The following is a 25,750-nucleotide window of genomic DNA, read 5'->3' as shown; positions in this document are numbered from 1 at the left end:
CCTTCCAGGGCTTTAACAAAAGCTCTCATCCCAGCAGGGGTTCCGATCGACCAGATGGCGGTCACAGAGCCAGACAAGGACCGGATCAGCTTTGTTTGACTAGTATAGTAAACTAGAATGCGATGACCCGTAACTAAACAGCGATCTTAGTCACAAGGGATGTTTACATTCCTTGTGACAGTAATAAAACTGATTAAAAAAATGTAAAGCAACTGTGTAAACAAAAAAATAAAAATAAGAAAATAATAATTTAAGTATCCCTGTTCCCCTGTGCTTGCACGCAAAGGCAATAGTCTTGCATGCACACAAGCGATCGTCCCACACGAGGTATTGCCACAAACATCAGATCATTGGCAGTAAATCTAGCACCAGACCTCCTCTGTAAATTCAAAGTGGTAACCTGTAAAGTTCACATATGGATAGTAAATTTACGTCGTTTGTTGCTGTTGCACGGGCGGGCGCAATTTTAAAGCGTGACATGTTTGGTATCTATTTACTCAGCGTAACATCTTTTATATTTTACAAATAATTGGGTTATGTTTTTTAGCATAAAAAAAAGTGTTTTTTCCCAAAATATTGCGTTTGAAAAATCGCTGCGCAAATAGCATGCAACATAAAAATTAGAAAAACCCAATTTATTCTCTAGGGCCTCTGCTTTAAATATACTATATAATGTTTGGGGGTTCTAAGTAAATTTCTAGCAAGAAATACTGATTGTGAACAAAAAGTGCCAGAAATGGCCTGGAAGTGGAGAACTCTTTTTACAATGTACAATTTTTCACCTACAGTTTGGGATGGGTTTCAATACTGACCTTCCCCTATCGAATGTGAGAAGTGGTTATGGATTAATAATATTGATATTATGCAGTAGTGCCCATGTTATTTGTTTAATCATCGCAATTTTATTACAACTATGGGACTTACTGTCTGTGTGCTGGTTCCTGCTCCTTCTTGTTCTCCATCTGAAAGCACAGATTTTCAAATTACTACAAATTCAGCAAAGGTGTATGCAAAGTAGGAAGCTGGCTGCTTCTGGCCTGGGTACCATCAAATGCCAATGTATAAAATGATAGGAAAGATGGATTTGACAATCAGCAGTTTATCCCCACACTAGACACTGCTGTTACTCAAAAACTGAAAAGACGTCTGTAGAAAGGTTTGCCTGCCTAGGTCAGTGATGTCAATTATACTGATGCTATAAAAAAAATGAGCTTGGATGATGTTGAGCTTCGTTTAGCTCTGAAGAAAACCCACTTCATCAATCAGAAGTAGTCAAAGAATGCCTTTGCCTTTTCATTGATCACCTATATTTCCAAAATCCTAATTAACGTGTTTCCTGCCCCCATACATTGATAAAGTAGTGGAGTTCTGAATCTAAGAGGACTAGACCATCGAACTATCGATACCTTGGGGTACTCAAACAAGCACTTTGAATGCCACAATCAAATGTTATCATCAAGTTTTCTGTGAAAGGAAGGTGCTAAATGCATGTGCATTGCCCAGGAACATTGATTAATCATTTAAGAAAAATTGGAAGGTTGCAGCAGTATAGACAATGGACAGATGTCTCGTTAGTCACTGGCCTGGCAGGAATACAAACCTGCTTGAATATATCCTTACACGAATGCATGCCCAAAGCTGACTCCCAGTAGGGACTTACACGGAATTTCATTGAGTTGGGTATGTTGTGGGTAACCTCATGACTGCGACAGATATTATTTTGAAGGGAATTGTAATTGGTAGTCACCATTATTGTTTCCGGTCAACGATTGGCTTATGGGTCTAGCTGTGGCTAACAATTACTTTTAGCTGGTAACAGCTTCAGATAAACCAGTTCAAGCCTCTACCCTGTACACTGCTGAGTGAGGAATTTCATGGTCGTGGGTGGCCAAACTGAGTCCACCCAAATCGGACTGAACTTAATTGGAGATCTAGGTCTGCCTCAGCTATACTGCCATATACTTCCAGCAGATGGACAATGGCAGGACAATGGGAGCACTTACATATCCAACCCAATCTCTCCACAAAATATTTCACAGCATGTCTGCACACATCAGCATCTCACCTCCTTCTGATTCAGACTCTTCACTTTTTGCCCCATCACCCTCATTGCTCGTCTTAATCTTCTTCTCTACTGGTCCTCCTCCTTCTGCTCCCAGCCTCTTCTGAAAGTAGAGAATACAACATTTCTCATATCGACATACCAACACTAAGTTCCATGCCTGAGTGTGCAGAATTCTAATGGCTCCCTCCCAATTGCCTGCTTTTTCCATTTACTTTTTCAAACACAAGAACTCAGCTGCCATCTCACACAACTGATGCTTCCATCCAGCATCGATGGTTGCCACCCCTAAAGAGCAACTTGTTCAGTGGCAAGGCACACCTGAGCACAGCTAGATGCCCGTTCTGAAAGAGACAGCCCTTCCAAAAAGCTAGGTAATGGCACCCTCTAGCACCAGATGGGAGACCCAGCTGTGCTAAACATGTGACAGATTTACATGTAAGAAATTTAGAGAGTCCATCCAAATAGATCTACATGCATGGATAATGACTGAAGATGATTTTAATACAGGCTGAAAGGACAATCCAGTCATATCTAAGGGACTTTGCCATTAATCACAGGCAGATTATCTTTGGGGTAACTGCCCTTTCAGACCTCAGGATTCAGGAAGGCAAGCATCTACGAGGGGCGTTCAAGTAAAACTGGGACTTCTGAGTTTATAATATAAAATAATACATTTCAAGGAGTGAAAACTGCATTTATTTTTGACATACTCCCCTGCTACATTTATACACTTATCCCAGCGTTTAATAAATGCCTGGAAAGCTTCAGCACAGAAAGATTTGCCAATACACCTGAACCATTCTAGGACAGCCTGCTTTACTGCGTCATAATTGTGTTCACCGTTTCTACAAAGATCTGTCTCTTGTAAAATTTCATGACTGGTTAGGCATCGAGTATCAAGGATCAGGCGTTCCACGCGCTCAATGTTCACAGGCATGACTGCTGTGGACTGGGGACCCCCATGGTTGGGATCGTCACTGATGGACATATGGCCATCTTTGACACGTTTACCATTCAAATGTCTTACTGCCTCTGAGTGTCTCATCACTGTGTTGTGCTTGAAGTCTTCTATAGATAACCACAGGTTTTAAGCCCTCGTTCATAAGAAACTTCATCACCACATGCTGGTCCATACACGCATTAACACTGCTGTCTGCCATCTTGATTTACGGTCTCTGGAACAGTAACAGGACATGTCACGGATCCACGGTCGCCGCCACCAACATGCGACAATCGCACGACCGCGACTAACAGTAATACGTCACGCCCACGGCGTCAGACCCCAGACCTTCTCACCAAACTCGTGACCGAAGGACCGGCCGATCTAAAACCGCGGTGTGACGCGTGTAACAAGGCCCCACCCAGCTGCACCTTGCACAGCGATTGTCCAGCTAATGGGCTACAATCGGTGCCTGCAGCCTGAATGCGCTTGTTACTGGGTCGGGTCAATTACGCAACTAACCCTTCTACTGCCACCACCGTCTTGAAGTGTACAGAGAAGACGGACTGTCAGAAATACACAATAATGATTGAAAAGTCACCTGTCCAATATGGTCAATTGGGCAGGGAGTAAACAAACACAGTAGCGTCTCTTCAAAAGGCAGGAATTCGTGAATTGCAGGTAAGCGCTTAAAAACAGTTTAACACTTTCAGAAAGAAAGATTTATTACTAAAAGAGTCAAACAGGTGCAATAAAATATTTACAAAGATGTCACAAATATATATATATGTATATAAAGATACAGCAGAGATAATAGGGAGGAAATTACAGGGTTACTTGCCCATATGCCTGGGTTTGCAGATCCAAGTTGCGGAGGACGATTCTTTATCCCCTCCTTCGATGTTAGCTGGGAGATCTGTGTAAAACTTAAACTTGCTTGTCTCTTCTTAAAAATCCCTCTCAAAGGGAGGTGGGCTCTGACTATACGTTTTGGGAATGGTCAGTGGGAAACTCTGAATTAAACTACAGCTTCATACCCCACGATATGAAACATACAGTTGACCTGAGAAATGTTCAATTCTCTTTCAAGTCCGGGAGAGAAGCTATCTTATCTTGATTACGATGGGGGAGAAAGTTTACATGTTTCCCCAGACAACTGGCACCAAACCAGGGATATCTTAACCTGGTTGACCCACACCATCTGGCAGGAGATAAAGTTTGCCTCTCAGGAAGGGAGGGAGGTAGGGAATGAGGGCTGAGAAATAGAAAATATCTCGAATAAAAAGAGAAAAAATGGAAAAGGAGAACTCCGCTCCAACTCTGATGAGCTAGTTTGCTACAGGACACACTTACCACTTGCTAATGCGTGTAGTAACACCACGCTAGAAGCCGTTTATACCTGTAAAACTAAAAGTCCTGGTTTGACTTGAACGCCCCTCGTAAAAAGCCTCTAGCTTTTCATCAAGATGCCTTAGGGGTCAATTTTAATAACTCTCACTTATGCAAATAGCTATTTCAATGTAAATAACGGGATAGATAAAAGACTACCTTTTGAACAAGATTTGACTTTTTTTCTTTTTTTTTTTAATGATGTATTTCTGAAGGATGAATGGCAATTGTTGCCTATAGTATTCATTTAGATTTTCATAATGTTTATTGGTTGCAATGGACAAGACCTGTTCTTTCACTAAAAAAGGATAATTTTACTGTTTCATAGTTAAATTATTAGTGACTGATCAGCTTGCAATGTATTGAAAGGGGAAGTCATACAAACAGCCTCTGCTCCATGATAAACAGTAAGTTTGCTCTTAAAGTGAATGATTAGCTACTGTACGCACTTTTTCCTTCCAAAGTTTTCTGGACTTCTGCTTGAATCCTCCACCGAAGTAAGAGTTGCCAGTAAATGCCCTTAGTCCCTGGAAACCAGCTAGCTCTCGGAATGTTCCTTGGTTCAGAAGTGGCGTTGGACGGCCAGATCCTCTAATGGCTGGAGGAGATCTGAAATTACCTCTGAGTTCTCGTCTTGTATCCCCCCTCCACCCCATCTGAGAAAGGTGGGAAGGGTGCTGAGTTCTCCGATTTCCATATGCTCTCTCTGGCTCAGAGAACCCATAGCTACCTCGATCCATTCGACTGTAGGGACCATAGCTGTTCAACAGAGATTACATGAAAAAAACATTTTGGATATTAGCCAAGATAGCCAAAAAAAAGTAGAAAGATATATTTTATTGGAAGTCCTATTTTTGGGTGCATAGTGACTAAAGAAAATGATATTAAAAGTACAGAACCTTGCTGCTAAAACCCCCTATAATAAAGTTACCCTGATAATTTCCTTGTCTCACTACTACCATTGCTGTTTCAGCCTGTGTATCAAAAGGTCACCAGTGCAATCAGTGGGACTAACACAGAATATTTGCAGCAAGTAGATACTTGAAGTGATTGTAGCCGTATTAGTGCACATGTAACAAAAACACTTTAGTACAGTCTAAGATACTTTTTTATTTCAATAACATCCAAATTTTCAGGACACGCTTTTGGGGTTGTTTCCCCTTCTTTAAGTGTCCTGCTTGGACCTTGAAGAAGAGGGTACATCCTAAATGTTTGCAGCAAGTAGATGAGATTGCAAGGACAAATATTCAGTGATCTTCACATGGTGGTTTTAGCAGCTGGCAAAACTTGACATACAAAAGGTTCTCTAATCAACTTTCACCTAAAAGTTAACTAATGGTTTTGTGTGCAGTTTGAAGAACTGCAGCAATGATCTTACAAAAGTGCAAGGCCACAATAGCTTTGATATGTCCTGGAAGTAATTATGTGTAACCCCTTGCCTCTGGTAACCAGAAGTCCTCCTTTACCCTACCTGGTCTATATAGGGCCAGCACTGAATCTACATTGGACAAAAAGGAAAGCTGGGTTTCTATTCAGGGAAGCGGACAGGAGGGCAGAGTTCTTGCTGGTAAAGTCAACACCTACAGCACAGACCCTGACCTTCCGTGATGTATGAGAGCTGAATGTTCATAATATGCCAGGTGTCTTCAAAGGTTCTAAACAAAGGGCCAGATGGAGAAGATAATGTCCCAACAACAGTAGGTGTAAACCATGTCCCAGGGTTGGTGAGCAGGGAATGTAAGAAAAAAAAAAAAAGGGATCTACTGACTGTTTCATGGGAGCGGCAATATTGTCCCATCATTGGTAACAGTAAGGGGAAAAGCACCCCAAAGGCAAGCAAATGGTCGCACCCAGCCGCCAGTTTGGAGAGCACTGCACTACACTGAGTTCATACAGGCCAAGCAATGTGAAGGAAGACATCTGCTTACCAGGAATAAAGTTTTAGATTCAGGTATCGGCTATGAGAGCCCTGAACTTTTAGTAAAACTGTACTTGTAAAATAACTTAAAAGGATAAGTTCACCTTTCCAAACATGTTAAACCCATATTCAGGATGTAACATGTAACATGTTACGAAAGGACTCTCCCCACACCACCCCGATCCCCCGTTTTGACAGCTAGTGGGGGATCTTCTCCCCCCAATAGCTGTCACAATTAAAAAAAAAAAAAAAAGTGCCGGGCTTCGCCCGTGTGTCACTCATTCACAATATTCTGTGAATGGGAAAACTTTGCCTTTGCAGCTGTTGGCTTGTGGTTCTCAATGAACTAACAGGGCACGGTTGAGCACTGTGGTAGTTCATTAGTTCATTGATTCTTCCTGTCAGAGTGTATTTGCCTGCCCGTACGAGGTATGAACACACAGACACACTGACAGGTCTGCAGGAGTCCTACAATGCTTTCCAGGCTCCAAAAAAAAGAAAAAAGGAAATGCACATTTTATTTACCTTAAAAAAAAAAAAAAAAAAATGTGCATTTATTATTTTTTTGTTAAAAGGTGAACTTATCCCTTAACTTTATTGATGCCGTGGCATTTTTAAAATTTATTAATGTAAGAGTTAAGACAGGAAATGCAGCAAAGTATGAAAGGATTTGATTTTCAGATTAGATCATACACCCCGTACATGCTATATCCATAATAGCCATCACCACTAAATACATTCAACCATACAAACAACTCAGACACACAAGGCCATAAATACAATAAACTGGAGGAAAGATGTATTTATATTGGTATCCATATTCCAGCTGTCATTCTTTTAGGATGAAAACTGGAATCTTATTGGTCACCACACTTTATGGTGAAACTGTCACTGAATATATCTAATAATGCAACCAAAAGGGGACATTTTGCTCTTCCTCCTCCTCCCTCCACTGGATATTTTTTTTGGGAGAGGGAGCAGGTACCTGGTTTGACAGGTACCAGTTCTCCTCCTGCCCGCAGCCTTCTGGAACACATCACAAGTCCCAAAGGACTGCCGGACCATTTAGGCTCCTGCATGCGTGGTGGGCAGCCGCCTGTGCAGCTGCAAGCAGTCATAGCCAGCTGCCTACAATTAGGATGTCGGTGCTGGGAACCAATGACCGGTGAAGAAAATTCTTGTAGCTGCTGACTTTTAACTTTCACACATATATGGCTGAAGCAATTTGAATGGTTGAATGATTGCAACCACAGTACAAAACAACTTTGCTGGGTTTTTTGCCTTCTGGATCAACTGTGGGTATAGGATTATAACTTTTTTTTTTTTTTTAAATGGTTGAACTGGGTGGACTTTTGTCTTTTTTCAGCCAGACTATCAGAAATTTATTTTCCTGTTTGTGCGATTGTCTCACTGAGCTTGAGGTAAAACCTCAGGTATCCTCTTAATCTGGGGCTCCTGTATTCTTATTTGTTTATTGTAACTGTTGATGAAAAATTAAAATAAATACCTAAAAAAAAACAAATCTCAGGTATTCTCAACTGTACCAAATCACCCTTCACCCTTTGTGATCATGTTACCATCTACTGGGATCCTAGGGAAGCAAATTTAGTTCAAGCTCATGCAGAGACCCTTTCATCTCTGATGACCTTGTGACCATCTACAGGGTGCTGGAGAAGCCCCATTACTTACTAAAAGACTGGGATTCATTGTCTCATTGAAACCCCCCTGTAGAACGTCAAATGATCACTCAAATTTGTGATTGGCTCATTGAGTTCAAAGTCTAGTTTCAGGCGTACCCAGCTCTATAAAAACATCCTTTCATCTCAGGTTATCATTTGACCTTATATCTACAGAAGTACTGGGGAAAATGTTCCTTTTGTTACAACACTGGGCCTGATGTTACAGAGCCAGTCCAGGCTCTGGAGAGATCCCAACTTTAACGTCGGGATCCACCCAGATGCCTGACTGGCAACTGGCTCAGCCTCTCAGAGAGCCACTGAGAGCCTGTGCCAGCCACTCCCTTCCCCTCCACAGCCCAGTGTTCCTGTCCATTGTCAGTCACCGGCTCTCTGCTAAGTGAAAACCGAGAACTGGGCAATCAGTGGTCTTTGATCACTCATTTCTCTCTCTTAGAAGCAGCGGGAGACAGATGCTGCATTGGACCAATGCAGTATACACCTAGGTGAGTATATAGATGGTTTTTTGTTTAGTTTTTTTTATTCTCAAACTTCACTTTTAAGTGTTTATATCAGGATAATGGGTGCTGGCTCTTAAATTATACAATAAGTTGCAAACACTATAAACAGTGACAAGTTCACTTTAAAGTGAATCTGTTGGGACAGAACTACAGGAGCTGCCATTGTTGTCTTTCTACTAAAGGTATTGCACCCATGGCTGTCATTTTGTTCACAGCGTCAGTAACTGGTGAGACATTATTTCAAGTAAACAAATTAAAAAAAAATACAAAAAAAAAAAAAAAAAAACAAGCAGCAATGATCATAATTCTGTCCTAACAGGTTCTCTATTATCTCCTCCAGTTTTCATAAAGCCATCTCATTGTATCCTCAAGGGACGTCCATCCATGTGTTACCTATCTCTGCCAGGTCCCAAATATTTTGCTCCATCATTAGAGGGCACCGGGCATGAGGTCATCCAGGAATCTGATACAAAACTGTATAAGCCAGCAGAATCATGACCATAGTCAAACGTATAATCGTAGGACTCATAGCCTTCAAGAGAACAGTAGGAAAGAGGTTCTTTAAATATTAATTTCTTATGGACAATGATAACTTATCTAAAAGGGTTACTCCAACTTTATTCACTTTTCTGGCTAATTTGACATTCTTAACCAGGGCAGGAAAAGAACCAGTTTTGTGAATAGTATTCATTATCTATTGTGTTTCATTTGTATAGGGACCTAAAGTGGAACTAAACCCTCCCCATCCTTTACAACCAAGGATGCTGCCATCTTAGCCTCTGTTTGATTTCAAGTTGCAAGGCTGCAATGTGTCATTAGCTTAAAAAAGTTTTTTTTTTTTTAGGGTCCCCTCTAACATAGTTTAACTATTGAGTTAATCAAGAGCAGAGCAGCATTGTTATGGACATGTAAGTCATGCAGCCTCTATTTGTCCTAGGGACCATTCTCAAAGGGAAGACAAAAGAATTTTAGTTGCCCCCAGTGGAAGAAGAAAGGGACACCTCTTCCACTGGTAACTATCAAAAGATGGGACTTCTATCATCTTCTGAAAATGTAAACTAATTCCTGCTGTGTTCTCTAGAGAAAGGACAAGCAGGAATATTTCACTGATAAAAAAAACCCCCAAAAAAACGCAGAAATAAATTTTGACCCTTCCCAAACCAATTAATAAAAAAAAAAAAAAGGATTTGGATGACACTCACTGGACATTTTTATAGCGGCTGTTTTTGGCTTCTGGTGTTTTTTTCTACAGCCAGTAAACTCCCCAGCATGTTATCCTAGGTGTCCATGTACACAGACTATAATCAGTGTTTTTTGGCAGGGGCGTTTTTTGGCTGGAAAAAAAGCCTTAACTAGTGGGTTTCTAGAGGAGATTTTTAGCTGTAAAAATGCTCTAACGCTGAAAAATGCGGCAAACCAGTGTTTTTGGACTTTTTTTTTGAGCAAAAATAAAATTTGTGGGGGGGAACCCCTGGTAAGAAACATAAAAAATGCCAATGCAAAAAACACTGAAAAACTCAAGTTTTTAACATGACTTTACACAGCTAACGTTACCCACGTTATTAAAATGCCCCGTGTGCATGGAGCCTTAGAGCGTAAAAATGAGCTCTAAATGTAATCAGTATTGCATGCCAGGTATCAATAAAAAGGGAAAATGAAAGTGTACTTTCCTTATACCCCAACAGGGGCGGACTGATCATTTGGAAACTCAGGCACTGCCCGAGGGCCCGGGGTCAGTAGAGGGCCCCATGAGATGCCCCTGGTATCTTTTTCATAGGCTTTTTTGAGTTTGGGCAAGGACCACAGGGGCCCCACGATCCCCTATTGCCCGGGTGCCCCATGAGTTGTCAGTCTGCCCCTGACCCCCAAAGACCCACATGACCTTATAAATACTGTATAAGGCATGTAAATGGTCAATAACAGTAAAAGCATCCAAACCTAAATCTGTGAAGTTGCCAATCACATTTATCACCCAAAAGTGAGGTGCAGAATGGGGTGGGCCCAGAACCTGACCTTCTTCATTATTTTTTGCATACTTAAGAACTCTCTTTTTTGGGTGCTGTAAAAAGAAACCTGTAGCTATCAGTGGAAATGTATTATGTTAAAACAGCTAATGAATACACTGCAAACAAATGAGGTAATGAACACAATTCACAAAATATGTTACTTCACCACCCTATTTCATAGTATCAAAATTGTCACAAAATTGGAGTTACACTCTATCTAAAGCCTAGAAAGCCACAAAAAGACAAAAACGGACAGTTAGCAGCAGTGTGTGCAGCAAAGAGAAAAAACAAAGATGTAGGAAAATCAAAGTACTCAGATGCAAGCTCAAGTGTAACTACACAATCCAATATTCTGTGTCCAAGATCAACCAAATGGCAATGATTTGCTACTGAGAAAACCATAAAACGGCTCCCTGGGAAAGGAGTATGTGTATTGCCCCCCTCCAGTCACTGAAGAACCATATTACATTCCAGCAGTGAAATGTCTGATGCGACTCCCTAGTTATTCTCACTAAGGCCAGGTTCACAGCTGTGAAGGTGCGGGAGTGCATGTAAAACGAATGCATTCCTGCACCTGAACTTGCTTTTAGGAAAATGCGCAGGGGTCCCATTGACTCCTAATGGCATCCCCACGCACTGAAAAAGGCAATGCGGTTTCCGGCATGCAGAACCATATGGAGGCAAAGCACCATGCAGTTTCTGTGCAGCCATGTTTAAAAAAAAAAAAAAAAAGAAGAGGTTCCGGGACCTGTCTCCTGCAGGAAACGCAGGTACAGCAGCCCTTTGAAATGAATGGGCTACTGTGCAAACATGGCAGGCAGAACTGTGCAGATTTGAACCTAGGCTTAGTCCCACTACTGTGATCATATACAGGGATGCATGTGACCCATTTAGTTCTCTGCCACAAAGGGGCTTAATCAGAATTCTTGTGTACACTGCAGGGATTTACTATATAGCAGGGGTGTCCAAACTATGGCCCTCCAGGTGTTGAGGAACTGCAAGTCCCATGAGGCCTTGCAAGACTCTGACATCCACAGGCAAGACACCCAAAGGCATGATTGGACTTGTAGTACTTCAACAGCTGCACGGTCATAGTTTGGACACCCCTGCTCTATAGGAATCAATAACCCTCACTAGCAAATCAAATTGCCATAACAAGGTAGCCTTTACTGCAGTAGGATCTCACCTTCTGGCAGCCACAGTGACAAGTGGAATGCAGGGAAGAGGAAAAAACATACTGCAGTTACCTGTATATCCCGGGTGTGCTTCATGCTTCAGCTGTTTCCATTTACCAACGGATGACAAATTTAACCTAAGTTCTGTAAACAGCAGCATGGTGTTAATGATTCATGGCAGAGAAGTCTCCAAAAAATTAGAACTTGGATCTACCCTCATATCAAAACTATCAGAGATAACCTAGGGTGTCCACAGATGGGCAGATCTCCCGTCAAAAACAGGTGAGTTGTCCATCCTTGCAGGAGGATAGTGAGCACCAGGGGGATACTTGACAGATGCCAACAGTGGCAGTCATGTAGTATATATTATTTAAACGTAAAACACCGGCACTCCTTCAATCCAACACAATATTATTACATACCCCAATACTGCCTGGTTTGAATTACAGGTGGGCCATTGACCTCTACATTTAGGGGCATGTCCATGAAGGTTCTCTTTTATCCATGTCATAATACATTTAGTAGTAGTTAGGAACATTCAGTGTGGAAGACATTTCGTAGTTTATGCAAGCCAATTTTAATGAGTGTCAGGCAAATATTTATTCCAATTAGATGGCTGAAGAAGTGAATAGTTGTCAAAACACTGGGGTGGAAATGTTAAAATTGTGTCATATGAGGAAGGCAGATGGTGTTGAAGGCCCCTATGCCTGTTCAATGACGGTTGTTCCAGTTTCACATACAGGGCCTCTTTCACACCTCCTGCTAGCCTCTTGCATTTTCTTTTCTGTCCAAAACATGCACTTCCCCATCCTTAAAAAATGTCCCTTTTCCTTCAAGTGTAGGAAAACTGTCTTGACCAGCTGAATTGCCCTCCTATGTTTGAACCATATCTTTGTTGAGAGTTTACTTCACCTCCCCAATGTACAGGTATTTGCATTCCTCACTACCCTGCACTGTATGTACCAGGTCAACTCACTTGTGTATGGGTGTTGGGTCATTTGGAAATGCAAGCACTTGTGCATGGGTGTTGGGTCATTTGGAAATGCAAGCACTTGTGCTTGGGTGTTGGGTCATTTGGAAATGCAAGCACTTGTGCTTGGGTGTTGGGTCATTTGGAAATGCAAGCACTTGTGCTTGGGTGTTGGGTCATTTGGAAATGCAAGCACTTGTGCTTGGGTGTTGGGTCATTTGGAAATGCAAGCACTTGTGCTTGGGTGTTGGGTCATTTGGAAATGCAAGCACTTGTGCTTGGGTGTTGGTCATTTGGAAATGCAAGCACTTGTGCTTGGGTGTTGGGTCATTTGGAAATGCAAGCACTTGTGCTTGGGTGTTGGGTCATTTGGAAATGCAAGCACTTGTGCTTGGGTGTTGGGTCATTTGGAAATGCAAGCACTTGTGCTTGGGTGTTGGGTCATTTGGAAATGCAAGCACTTGTGCATTGGTGTTGGGTCATTTGGAAATACAAGCACTTGTGTATGGGTGTTGGGTCATTTGGAAATACAAGCACTTGTGTGTGGTTGTTGGGTCATTTGGAAATACAAGCCTCTGTCTCAGTGTATACCCAAGTGTTCTGACAGTTCACACCTTCAGTCATATAAAAAATCAAAGAATTAACACCAAGGATGGGATTATTAACTAAAACAGATGGCGTTCCACAATACGTACACTTTCCAATCTGTTCTTAAAGTGGTTGTAAAGGCTGAAGGTTTTTTTTTTTACCTTCAAGCATTCTATGTGCAGTGTGCAGCTCCCCCCTCCCCTAATACATACCTGAGCCTGATCTATATCCAGCACTGTGCACACGAGCCTTGGTTCTCTCAGCTCTCTCCCTCCTCATTGGCTCCTGCTGCTGTCAATCACAGCCAGTGAGGAGAGAGCAGGCGACGGGGCCGAGTCGCACTCTGTATGTCTTATGGACATACAGGCCAACTTGGGAACGAGCACAAACGAGTGCAAGCTGCTTGCTCTGGGAGCACTCAGTTGGGTAGGGATCAGCAGAATTTCGATCCATCTATGGCCGTTCCAAAACATTTTTGTTGAAAGGGAAGTTGGAAAATTATCATTCAATTAGTGGTCTGCAGCGCTGATCAATGCATTCTGACAGCAGAGAAGTCCCCACTGTCAGACAACAACAGCATAGCAGAGGATTCCTCCATCCACTTGCCATCTATGACCACCTTTGGACAATAACATCCACACCCTCCATGGTGATTAGGTAAAGGGGTCAGTGCCACCTGTGTGGATATAAATTCTGAGGTTAAGTGGCTCGGATAAACTACAAAACATCTTCAACATTACAGAATAAGTTCAGTTACAGGTGACTACCACTAGATAGGGGCATATACAGTATAAAATGCAGTGAATCAGATATTCAGCAAACATTCTCTGCAGGGGAGTCTTCTATGTTCTTTGTTTTAAAGGACAGTGATTAGTTTGGTGAAAGTTACATTCACTGCTTTATAAATAGACCCCTTAGGGTCCATGGTTTACTTATTAGAAATTTTATATTCAAAAGTTTTTCAATTGGATATGTTTTATAGAAAGTAAAAAATATTGTTGTTATTTGTTCTAAATTCTTTGCCTTTTCATTTATATCACAAAAAATAAACCCAGAGGTGATCAAATACCACCAAAAGAAATCTCTGCTTGTGTGAAAAAAAAATGACATAATATTTTTTGGGGATAGAGCGCTGCATGACCGCGCAATTGCCAGTTAAAGTAGCACAGTGCCATGTAGCAAAAAAATAATAGCCTGGTCTGAAAGGGGGAAAAAATCTTCCAGAGCTTAAAGTGTTACTAAACCTCGGACTCTGCATTCACTATATCTGGTCTCCCACAGAACACAGAACATGGAAATGCAATTATTTTAGTAAATAGAAACTGCTAGATACCTTTTCTCATCAGCAGTATATAGCAGTCTTGTGACCTCTGTCAGTGTCCAGCAGAACACTGGTTAACCCCTTGACGCCGAGCGCATGCAAATATGTGGCCTCTCGGCGTCTGGGCCTTGACACCGAGCGACCGCATATTTGCGTGCACTTAGAAAATACATATGTGCTGAGAACATGCACCCTGCGCGTTCCCAGCACATATGTCCGTGATTCACGGAACGGACCCTAAAACCCCACCTCCCGGCTTCTGAAACTCTTAAAGGGCCGGGAGGCGCGGGCGCGAATAGGTTAAAACTTGTAGGAGGAGTTTTCATTCTCCCCTAGTTGTCCTATGAGGCTGCATAACCCCTGCCACTCTGTCTAGAGAATGTTGATTGGCCCTGTGCTGATCTCACACACCCCAAAGAAAAAAACTCTCCAGCAATACATACTAAACTGAGCATGTGAGGAGTGTCTCCTAGAGCTCTGTACTATCAGCAGATTGATTGGGGACAGTAGAAGGGGAGGATCAGAGAAGACAGGATCAAACAGCCTTTTTACACAATGCAGAGGATTAACCCCTTAGGTACCACAGTGAGTATAACAAGCACGCTTTACTGCATATACAGACTGATTTTACTGTTGTGAATTTAGTAACACTTTAAGAGGTTAAAAGGAAAAACTGGGTGTTATTATATTATTATTATACGGATGTCATATAGTGCCAGTTTGTGCAGGCATCCTGCTACGATTAAGGCCAGGACTGCCTGAAACATGTTATGGCTAATGCTCGTTTTATCCTGATCAGGGGTTAATAAAAGAAATTGCTTGCATTTAAAGAGTGCCGATGTGTTACGTTTACATTGTGTCTTCACATGGAGTGAGTGCTGCTGTGCGTTGTTAGCTGATAGACATGATGGGGATCAGGTGAGCCATGACGGGGGATCAGGTGAGCCAATCAGTGATTGTGCTTTCTTCTGTGTAAGATTGCGAGAGATCATCCCAGCTTGCAGGATATGGTTGGAAAATCTCCCTCACAACAACGTGCAGCTCCATCCAGAGAGACTTGTAATTGCCCTCAACTAGATCATAAACCTCCAACCAAGATATGCCGATAACTGGAAGCATTGTGCACTTCTGGGTATACATGGCCACCGCTAGGTCAGACTATCTCAAACAAAAAACACAACCTTAATGTCATAAAGTGGAACCAAAGGCATTTTCCAGTAAATTGCAGGCAGACAAGCTATTTATCTCAAAAGAGAACCAAAATGTTTTTTTACAATAAAAGACACCTACCTGCCTGCAGCGTTCTGTGGCATGTAAACTGAGCTGTGCATGCGCAGCTCAGTTTACATCATCGGCACGGGATGACCGATTACTGCGCAGGAGTTACATCATCCCACGCCAACCAATGAAGGTGCTAGCAAGGGACACCTTGCAGACTTCTAAACATTAGAGGGAAGGCAAGTATAGTGACTTTAGTTTCACTTTTTATTTTAGTTAATTTTATTGGTAAAAAAACAAAAGAGCAATCTAGCAAACTGCATAACCAGTCTGTCTAAGCTTTGAAGAAGAAAAAAAAAATCAAACATTATTCTATCTTGACCACTTCAAGTCCGAACACTTTTACTCCCTTCCTGCCCAGGCCAATTTGCAGCTTTCAGCGCTATCACACTTTGAATGACAATTGCACGGTCTCGCAACACTGTACCCATATGAATGTTTTAGCATTTTTGTGAGACCGATAAAGTTTTATTTTGGTGGTATTTATTCACCACTGGGATTTTTATTTTTTTGCTATATAAATGAAAAAGTCCAAACATTTTGAAAAAAAAAAAAGTTTTTCTTATAAAATTTTGCAAATAAATCTTTCTTCATAAATCTTGGCCAAAATGTGTTCAGCTATATTTTTAGTAAAACAAATAACCCAAATTAGTTTATAACCAAAAATTATAACTTTTTTAAAAAATTGACATTTTAATTTTTTTATATTTATGTTTTTTTTTTTTAACATACTGTCACTGTACTACTTGTTGGGGGTGAAGATTTATTATTATTTTTTTTTTTTACACGGATTGCTTTTAAACCCATAAAGGCTGTAAAAGCAATCATTTCTCCCCTCTGGCTGCATTCTTGCAGCCATTGAGAAATACTGTGAGAGCTGTGATTGGTCACAGCTTGTCACATGGTACAAGGCTGTTGTGAATAGCCTCGTACCATGTGACCTCTGTGATCATTCACAGATTTCACAAGTAATAAGCAATGATGTCAGGAAGTGACATCTTGCTTACTATTCACGTGATCACTGATTAGCTAATCAGTGAACACATGAGATCAGGACCTCACTCAGAGGTCCAGTACAGCGATCGGTGTGACCCAGCGGGCCCCGGGATTCTATGTGCACCAGCTTCAGTAAATCGCCCCCAATATGTCCAGCTAGAGGCATTTAACTGGTCTCTACTCTCTGATATAAAGAACAGTACACGCAAGTGTTCCTCATTTTGCCAGTCCATGGTTCCTCCTCACCTTTTGTTCTCTCTCTACTGCTAACCCTCTCACCCGTTACCTTTGGAAGGACCTGTGCTTCTTTTCCTCTTACTGTAGACCGCCAAACCTGCATTATAGTATATGGTCAAAAAGGTTAAGGGCACCTGTTTTCTGTCATCTTTACCCCTAAAAACCAATACAAAATTAATTAAAATAAAAGGTTAAGGGCACCTGACCATAACACCTATAGACATGGACAAATTTGTTGGTACCCTTACAGCTTATTATAACAATGTTTCATTTTCCTGAAAAGTGATTACAATAAAAGCAATTGTCATGTGTATACCTGCATGTCTTTAATACATCACAGAGTAAAGCAAAGAAAAGGTCTCAAGAAATAAACTATTGCTTATTCCCCAAAGACATTGAAAAGTGAAATTAACAAAAAGAAAACGTACGCACGTCCCTTTAAAAAAAGTATAGCAATAAATATCAGCAACTGCTTCAACATAAGCGATTCAAATGAACATATATACAACACAAGTAAAATGTATAAATTGCACAAATGTCAGAATACAATGTGCTTTTAAACCCAAATATATACAGCTGAGCTCAAAAGTTTGCATACCCTGGCAGAAATTGTGAAATTTTGGCATTGATATTGAAAATATGACTGATCATGCCAAAAATGCTTTTTTATTGAAGGATGATGATCATATGAAGCCATTTATTATCAAACAGTTGTTTGGCTCCTTAAATCATAATGATAACAGAAATCACCCAAATGGCCATGATCAAAAGTTTCCATCCCCTGGAATGTTTGGCCTTGGTACAGACACACAAGGTGACACACATGGGTTAAAATGCCAATTAGAGGTTAATGTCCCACATCTGTGGCTTTTTAAATTGCAATTAATGTCAGTGTATAAATAGTCAATGAGTTTGTTAGGTCTTACGTGGAAGCACTGACTAGGCTAGATACTGAGCCATGGGAGATCAAAAGAACTGTCAAAAGTCCTGCGTAACAAGGTAATGGTACTTTATAAAGATGCCAGCTTCTACCTTGCTGCCCTTCTTGTGAATAGGTACAATATTTTCTGTCTGCCAGTCATGGGGAACTGTTAGAAGACATTGATTAAAAAGATTTGTTAATGGTCCAGCTACGATACGTTGACGTTCTCTTAGATATCTGGGATGAATACGATCAGGGCCCATTGCTTTATTAATCTTTAACTGAGCCAGTTCCTCTGCTACCTCTGTCTCCAGAAATCCTAAAAATTAACCATTACTGGTGGATGAGGATTGTTCTTGTAGTTGGTGGAATTATCTTACTTAAAAGGTGCATATTTTAGACATAGGTTTCTCCTATTTAGGGCTTCTCAATATATTGGCCTAGCTGTCACACCTGTCTTGTTACCACTCTGTATGAGCTCTATCCTGTTTGACCTTTATTGACATCTGAAGCTTTAATACTTGTATAGGTTAGTACCCCACCTTAACAATTATAAAAAGGATTAGCAGGGGTTCCCCCGAGACCCAAACGTTATGGAAAGAGTTCCTCCATGTCAATAAGGTTGAGAAAGGAGTAAAGCCAACCGCCCTGGACATCGCCGGAGGAGGAAAATCGACCTCCAGATTAAATAGAAGGATAGTGTGAATGGTACACAAATAGCCAAGGAAAGCTAACAATGAGCTACAAGAAGAATCCCAATGTCATGGTTCGTCAATGTCTGATTGCACCATTTTACACTTTTTGAGCAACAATGGGCTCTCAGGAGAACTCCACGATCATAATAAAAAGCCAGACTGGCCTAAATGCATATTGACAAGCCACAATGCTTTGGAATATGGTCCTTTGACAGATGAAAAATCTGGAGCTTTTTCTACAAGTCACATCTGATCACAGATGAAAAAAATTTAAGTTTTCAAAAGAAAACTGTGAAACATGGAGGAGGCTTGGTTATATTTTTGAGCTACTTTGCTGTGTCAGGTATTGGGCGTCATGAATCTGGGTTACAATGAAATCTCAAGATTGTGCAAGGAATTCTGGAGTGACATGTACTGCCCAGTGTCAGATACTTGGGCTTAGTTGTAAGTCCTGAATAATGACCCAAAACACAGCTAAATGCACCTGAGAATGGCAAAAACAAATCAATGGATTGTTCTGAAGTGGTATTCTATGATCTGAATCCCATTGAACATTTATAGAAAGCACTAAAACTTGCTGTCTGAAGGCACCATTCAAACCTGAGCAGTTTGCTCAAGAGGAATGGGACAAACTACCTGTTGGTTGGACAGAAGTCTCCTTAGGAGCTATATAAGTCACCTGTGTGCAGTATTTGAGTCTATAGGCTGTACAACAAAAATATTAGGTTAAGGGCACCAGCATTTTTTGTCCATGAAATTTTCACTCATTTTAACATTTAAAATATTCTGCTGAAATCGAAATGCAAATCTGGTTTTAATTAAATATGGATTAAACAATGATGAATGCCAATTACTTTTGTCATTTTCAACTACTTTCAGAGAAAACTGTGGGTTCTTCTTCGTGAAGGGTACAAACAAGTTTGTGTGTAGTTGTATATGAGCTTGCTGAACATCCCATTCCAAGACCAGGTGAGTGAAATTAAGCACATCAAAAAACATTAGCAAACAAGGACATTTTAGACCACTGCGCAATTCTAACTTTGTGGTAACAGTTTGGGGAACGTCCTTTACGGTTCCAGCATGACTGCACAAAATCAGGTCCATAAAAGCTTGGTTTGACGAGTTTAAATATGGAGGAACTGGAACTGACTACACATAGCCCCAACTTCATTCTTATTCAACACCTCTGGGGTGAACTAAAACGACAACTGCAAGCCAGGTATCCTTATCCAAAATGGAGCAAATTTAAAACAGGCACTTCAAGGCTTGTGGAAAGGTATCCCAGAACAGTGTTCTAGCCTCAAAGTGTGTTTGAGGGGGTAATGCTTATTGTTTTGGAACAGGATATCCAACAATCATACACATATAGGTGAGATAGTCAAGTGTCCAGCTATATACTAAAAGGGTGCAGCGCTGGTAAAAATCACAAATATAATGTATATATGCTAAATTCATATATAGATAATCATCAATAAGGTGACATTGTGCAAATTCATATGCAACTAGAATCTGTGACTAATATTACAAAACAAAAAAAACAACTAAATTTTGAGCATATCAAAAGGTGACAGTGTGGTTGAAATCACAGACGGACGCATAGACGTCCACAAATTAATGAGCCTTGTATATAAATAGATAAGTAAGGTGACATTGTGCAAGCATATATGCCACTATATTATGTGGCTAATATCGTGAAAGATCTATAACCAATCTAAAGGAGTCCAAAAAATGTGAACAAGATCGCTGATGATCTTCAGGCATCCAATAACCGGAAACGTGAAAAAGGTGAGAAAATAAGGTAAAGACTGCGCACTCACCAGATACGCAATCTTTATGCGCATTTGTATATCATAAAAACGCATCAGACGCCCTCACATAGGTCTGGTCAGATCTGGTCATGTAGCCTCCACTGCTTCATAATCCATACTCCAATAGCATACGCTCTGCAATCATGATGAGCTCCCACAGGGGCTCAAAAAACAGAGGAAGCCAATAGTGTAGTATGTCAAGGATACTTATTCCAAAGTTCAGGCAGATGGGTATAAAAGAGTAATACTGACCAAATCAGGATGGCCGCCGGGACTCCTCGTGGTGCTGGCGGTGTAGCGTCAATCAGCTGTAGCTATACTCTGACACGTTTCGAGCTATGGCTCGTAGTCATAGGGAGCCAGCTTACCTTACCTTCATCAGCGATCTTGTTCACATTCTTTGGACTCATTTAGATTGGTTATAGATCTTTCACGATATTAGCCACATAATATAGTGTCATATATGCTTGCACAATGTCACCTTACTTATCTATTTATATACAAGGCTCATTAATTTGTGGACGTCTATGCGTCCGTCTGTGATTTCAACCACACTGTCACCTTTTGGTATGCTCAAAATTTTGTTTTTTTTTTGTTTTGTAATATTAGTCACAAATTCTAGTTGCATATGAATTTGCACAATGTCACCTTATTGATGATTAATTATCTATATATGAATTTAGCATATATACATTATATTTGTGATTTTTACCAGCGCTGCACCCTTTTAGTATATTACTGTTTACCTGAAGGTCTTATATGGTGCCTTTGGTGCATGGTCGCTATTCCCTGTGTTGATTGAGCGCTCACTTATTTTCAACTTCCTAAGTGTCCAGCTATGTCTGGCCCTATATTGTATTGCACAGATCACATAAAATCAATCTGTTAGGGTATTTACCCACCCCGAGACCGTGAGACCTCTCCATTGCTCTCTCCTTCATCCACACTAGTGACCAGGTCTTGTAAATTTTGACATTATTTACAATATAAAAAACAAATTACATTTTAAAAAAAAAGCAGTGTGCTGCTCCAGGTTGGTCTAAGTTTGCCTGCTCTAAGTCAGGTGCCCTTCTAGTTTGTTTGTGGACAACCACTGCTCAGAACAACTGGATGACCACAAACCAGCCATTTACGAACTCCATTATCTTTATTCATTCATCATGCAACAGACAAGAGATGAATGGAGGCACTTGATGCGTTTCACACATACAGAAGCATAACCAGCAAGGGTGACTACGATTAAAGAAAATGCGTCAGAGGTCTCCATTCATCTATTCTGTATTGCGGTCATCTAATTCTTTTGAACAATAAAATAACCATTACTTATTTTGGTTTTAGCTGCTTTATGGATTACCTTTATACTGGAATTCAAGCAATACCTTTACAACATCAGTAAAATACACTGTACAGGTAATGCAAACAGAACATCGAACAGATAAAGTAAAAAAAAAAAAAAAAAATTATATATATATATATATATATATATATATATATATATATTTCTGGTAAATGTTACAACTTGTCAAAATGTGTACTTACTGAAAATACCCTTAGTGTCTCCTTTACTTGGCATTGAAAGGCGCACCATTATTTAACATTACCTGTTAAATAATAAGCAAAGGAAAAAACGAAGGATCTAAACCTTGATTGTTCAATAAATGGATTGACACTGAAGCAGTAGCTGCATTATTGTGACCGCCTAATTAAAAGGTGGAGCTCACTGGAGCAGGCTCTGTTGTAGGAAAAGAAGAAAGGTAGGACAAAGGATAAGGTGAATAGGAGGAATTAATGAAGCCATTAAAATGCACCAGTAAGGGCTCAGACATACAACTGCTGATAGACAGGTCTAGGCACAAAAGTCTATAAAGGTCACAAAGACAAAACAGCAAAACTGTTAAATAACATGGCCTGGATATTAAAACACATTACACTATTATCACAATTAATGTAAAAACACCTGTCCTTTAACTAGACATGCTACTTAAGACACCTGCTGCTAGCTCTCATGTGAGAGTGCCATCACTTGGCTATGGAGGACATAATTTTCTTGACTTGGACTTCGAAATCACTGTGGGGTCAGGATCTTCATATCAACATATAGAGGGGTCAGGGCTCCTCCCACAATATACAGAGGGGGGGGTCGGGTTCCTTCCACAATATAGAGGGGGGGGGTCGGGCTCCTCCTACAATATTAAAAAGGGGGATCAGACTCCTCCCACAATAAACAGCAGAGGGGAGGGTCGGGCTCCTTCCAAAATATACGGGGGGGGGGGGGGGTCAGGCTCCTCTTACAATGTACAGAGGGGGGTCAGCTCCTCCTACAATGCACAGAGAGGGGTCGGGCTCCTCCTACAATATACAGAGGGGGGGGGGGTCGGGCTCCTCCTACAATATACAGAGGGGGGGGTCGAACTACTCCCACAATAAATGGGGGGGGGGGGGGTTTGGGCTCCTTCCACATTATACAGAGGGGGGGGTCAGGTTCCTCCTAAAATATACGGGGGGGGGGGTCGGGCTTCTCCAATATACAGAGGAGGGGATCGGGCTCCTCTAATATACAGCGGGGGTCAGGCTCCTCCTACAATGTACAGAGGGGGGTCAGCTCCTCCTACAATGCACAGAGAGGGGTCAGGCTCCTCTTACCATGTACAGGGGGGGGGGTCTGGCTCCTACTACAATGTACAAGGGGGGGTGGGGGGGTCGGGCTCCTACTACAATGTACGAGGGGGGGGGGGGGTCGGGCTCCTCCTACAATGTACGAGGGGGAGGGAGGTCGGGCTCCTCCTACAATGTACGAGGGGGAGGGAGGTCGGGCTCCTCCTACAATGTACAGAGGGGAGTCAGGCTCCTCCTACAATGTACAGAGGGGGTCGGGCTCCTCCTACAATGTACAGAGGGGGGGGGGTCAGGTTCCTCCTACAATGTACAGAGGGGGGGGGGTCAGGCTCCTCCTACAATGTACAGAGGGGGGGTTAGGTTCCTCCTACAATGTACAGAGGGGGGGTTAGGTTCCTCCTACAATGTACAGAGGGGGGGTTAGGTTCCTCCTACAATGTACAGAGGGGGGGGGGGTCAGGCTCCTCCTACAATGTACAGAGGGGGGGGGTCAGCCTCCTCCTACAATGTACAGAGGGGGGGGTCAGCCTCCTCCTACAATGTACAGAGGGGGGGGGTCAGGCTCCTCCTACAATGTAGAGGGGGGTCAGGCTCCTCCTACAATGTACAGAGGGGGGTCAGGCTCCTCCTACAATGTACAGAGGGGGGTCAGGCTCCTCCTACAATGTACAGAGGGGGGGGGGGTCAGGCTCCTCCTACAATACACAGAGGGGGTCAAGCTCCTACAATGTACAGAGGGGGGTCAGGCTCCTCCTACAATGTACGGGGGGTCAGGCTCCTCCTACAATGTACGGGAGGGTCAGGCTCCTCCTACAATGTACAGGGGGGTCAGGCTCCTCCTACAATGTACAGGGGGGGGGGGTCAGGTTCCTCCTACAATACACAGAGGGGGTCAAGCTCCTACAATGTACAGAGTATGGAAATCCCAGCACGGTGACAACCAGGTGACACAAAACAGTTACACAGAGCACATGTGACAACAAAGAAGCAGCCTGTGGCCCTCCAGCTGTGTGGATATAAGGCTCAGCATGTCCTGGCAGCCATGACACCTCCACTGGGCGCCGCCATACATCCACAGAGCTCCCCCGGCACATACAGGCCGTGTCTGGCAGGACATGCTGCTCTGTCAGCCCCCTCCCTCCGCTGTGTATGCAGACCCGTCTCCCCGCACCGTCCCCGGATCCACCTCTTCTATTCCCCGCCATCCCGGTGCTCCGCTGTACCCTGCGACCAGCAAACATTAGCTCCGCCCCCACCAGAGGGATGTCACCACTGTCCAGTTCTCTCAGAGCTGCCATTGGCTGAGCCACCTGTCATCTATAAAATTGGCGGGTGATTGGTTGAAACGCGGGCTGGTGGATTTCTCCTTTTCCGAGAGGGGCCTGGCTGAAGACTGAAACTCCACTTTCGACAGGAAACATGTGACCTCCAGTCTACCATTTTTTAAAAATGAACTTTAATGTAACAAACAACCAATGGATGCAGACTGGAGCTCCACTCGACAGGAAACATGTGACCTTTACTTCCTCGAGTTGTGTCTATTGGTTGTTAGTTGGAGTAGAGATCACATGCTTCCTGTCGAGTGGAGCTCCAGTCTGCATCCATTGGCTGTTTGTCACATTAAAGTTATTTAAAAAAAGATGGAGTTGAGGTCACATGTTGAAAGTGGAGCTCCAATCTGCAGCCAGATCTCCTTGCCTTTCCCATATGACACTACCACATTAGAATGGGAGGACTGGGGGTCACGTGACTCGGTGTCATGTGATGGTATTATTACTGCAGCAGGCTGTAGTTGGCGCCCTGGGAGTGTGGATGCTTTGGGGGTCACCTGAGGAGAGAAGGAGGAGCCAGTGTGGTGAATGAAGAGAGGGTGGATGTCAGGGCTGAAGAAACACACATTTTGGGTACATTTGTCCAGTTGCACATTTTCCCTGATGTGTCCCTCTGTGGCCCCATCCACACCTGTGTGTTGTGCTTTTTTAGTATGTTTTTCACACCACAACATGAATGTGCTGCCCTATGTGTGCCTATAGCAGCCCCGCGCCATTTTTCGGTGTTGAACTTCATGCGTTTTGGTGCAAAACACGTTTCCTCTCTGCATGTGGGGTGCTGTTCATAATTAGGTCCCCTTCACAACTTGGTATTCTAGGAATGCCTTTGTGTGCATTTTCCTGGAAATACACGTCAGACCTGCTCTGTGCAGGGGGTTTGTACAGAGCAGCCCCGATCCTTTTCTTCTCGGGTCCCCCACCAGCACTCCTGGCTTCTCTCCTTTAATGAGTGCCCCCAATAGCAAGCCGCTTGCTATGGGGGTACTGGTGCGTGCTTGCTCCTGAGCCCCGCTCTATGTACCCATAAGACACATATCGATGTGGCTCAGCCCCGCCCCCACTCTCTCCTCATTAGCTCACTAGCTGGGATTGGACAATGGCTCCCACGGCTGAGTCTCAGCCAATGAGGAGAGAGACCCGGGACAGCCAAGGCTCCTGTGCATGTGGCTGGATAGGGAGGGGGCTCCGGTGAGTATTGGGGGGGGGGGCATCCCACAGGCTTTTTACCTTCAGTCTTTATAATCACTTTAATTCTTAATGCCCCAAATGTGAGGCGCAGCCATGAGTTTTGTTTGTTT

At 42.4% G+C, this 25,750-nt stretch overlaps 1 protein-coding gene across 4 annotated transcripts in view; it reads right to left on the bottom strand.

Annotated features, from left to right (window-relative positions):
• The window catches only part of AKAP8L (A-kinase anchoring protein 8 like), a 43,298-nt gene extending 18,874 nt beyond the window's left edge, over positions 1-24,424 (bottom strand). Inside the window, exons 1-5 of one of the 4 annotated variants that reach the window (XM_089661268.1) lie at positions 24,308-24,424; positions 8,903-9,041; positions 4,844-5,153; positions 2,066-2,165; positions 925-962 (exon numbers count right to left, since the gene is read on the bottom strand). In XM_089661268.1, the coding sequence (XP_089517394.1) occupies positions 925-962; positions 2,066-2,165; positions 4,844-5,153; positions 8,903-9,041; positions 24,308-24,419 (699 nt within the window). In that variant the 5' untranslated portion in view covers positions 24,420-24,424. Of the gene's footprint in view, positions 1-924; positions 963-2,065; positions 2,166-4,843; positions 5,154-8,902; positions 9,042-11,701; positions 11,802-24,292 lie in introns of those variants that run through there. The other 3 variants (XM_089661267.1, XM_089661269.1, XM_089661270.1) reach the window with 3 other exon arrangements.
• Positions 24,425-25,750: the final 1,326 nt, after the last annotated feature.

Source organism: Staurois parvus, unplaced genomic scaffold (genome assembly GCF_062004578.1).
Source record: "Staurois parvus isolate SC_StPar_1 unplaced genomic scaffold, SC_StPar_1.0 ptg001328l, whole genome shotgun sequence".
Taxonomy (NCBI): domain Eukaryota; kingdom Metazoa; phylum Chordata; class Amphibia; order Anura; family Ranidae; genus Staurois; species Staurois parvus.
Note: the sequence above shows the minus strand (reverse complement) of the source record. Positions and strands in the feature narration are given on the sequence as shown.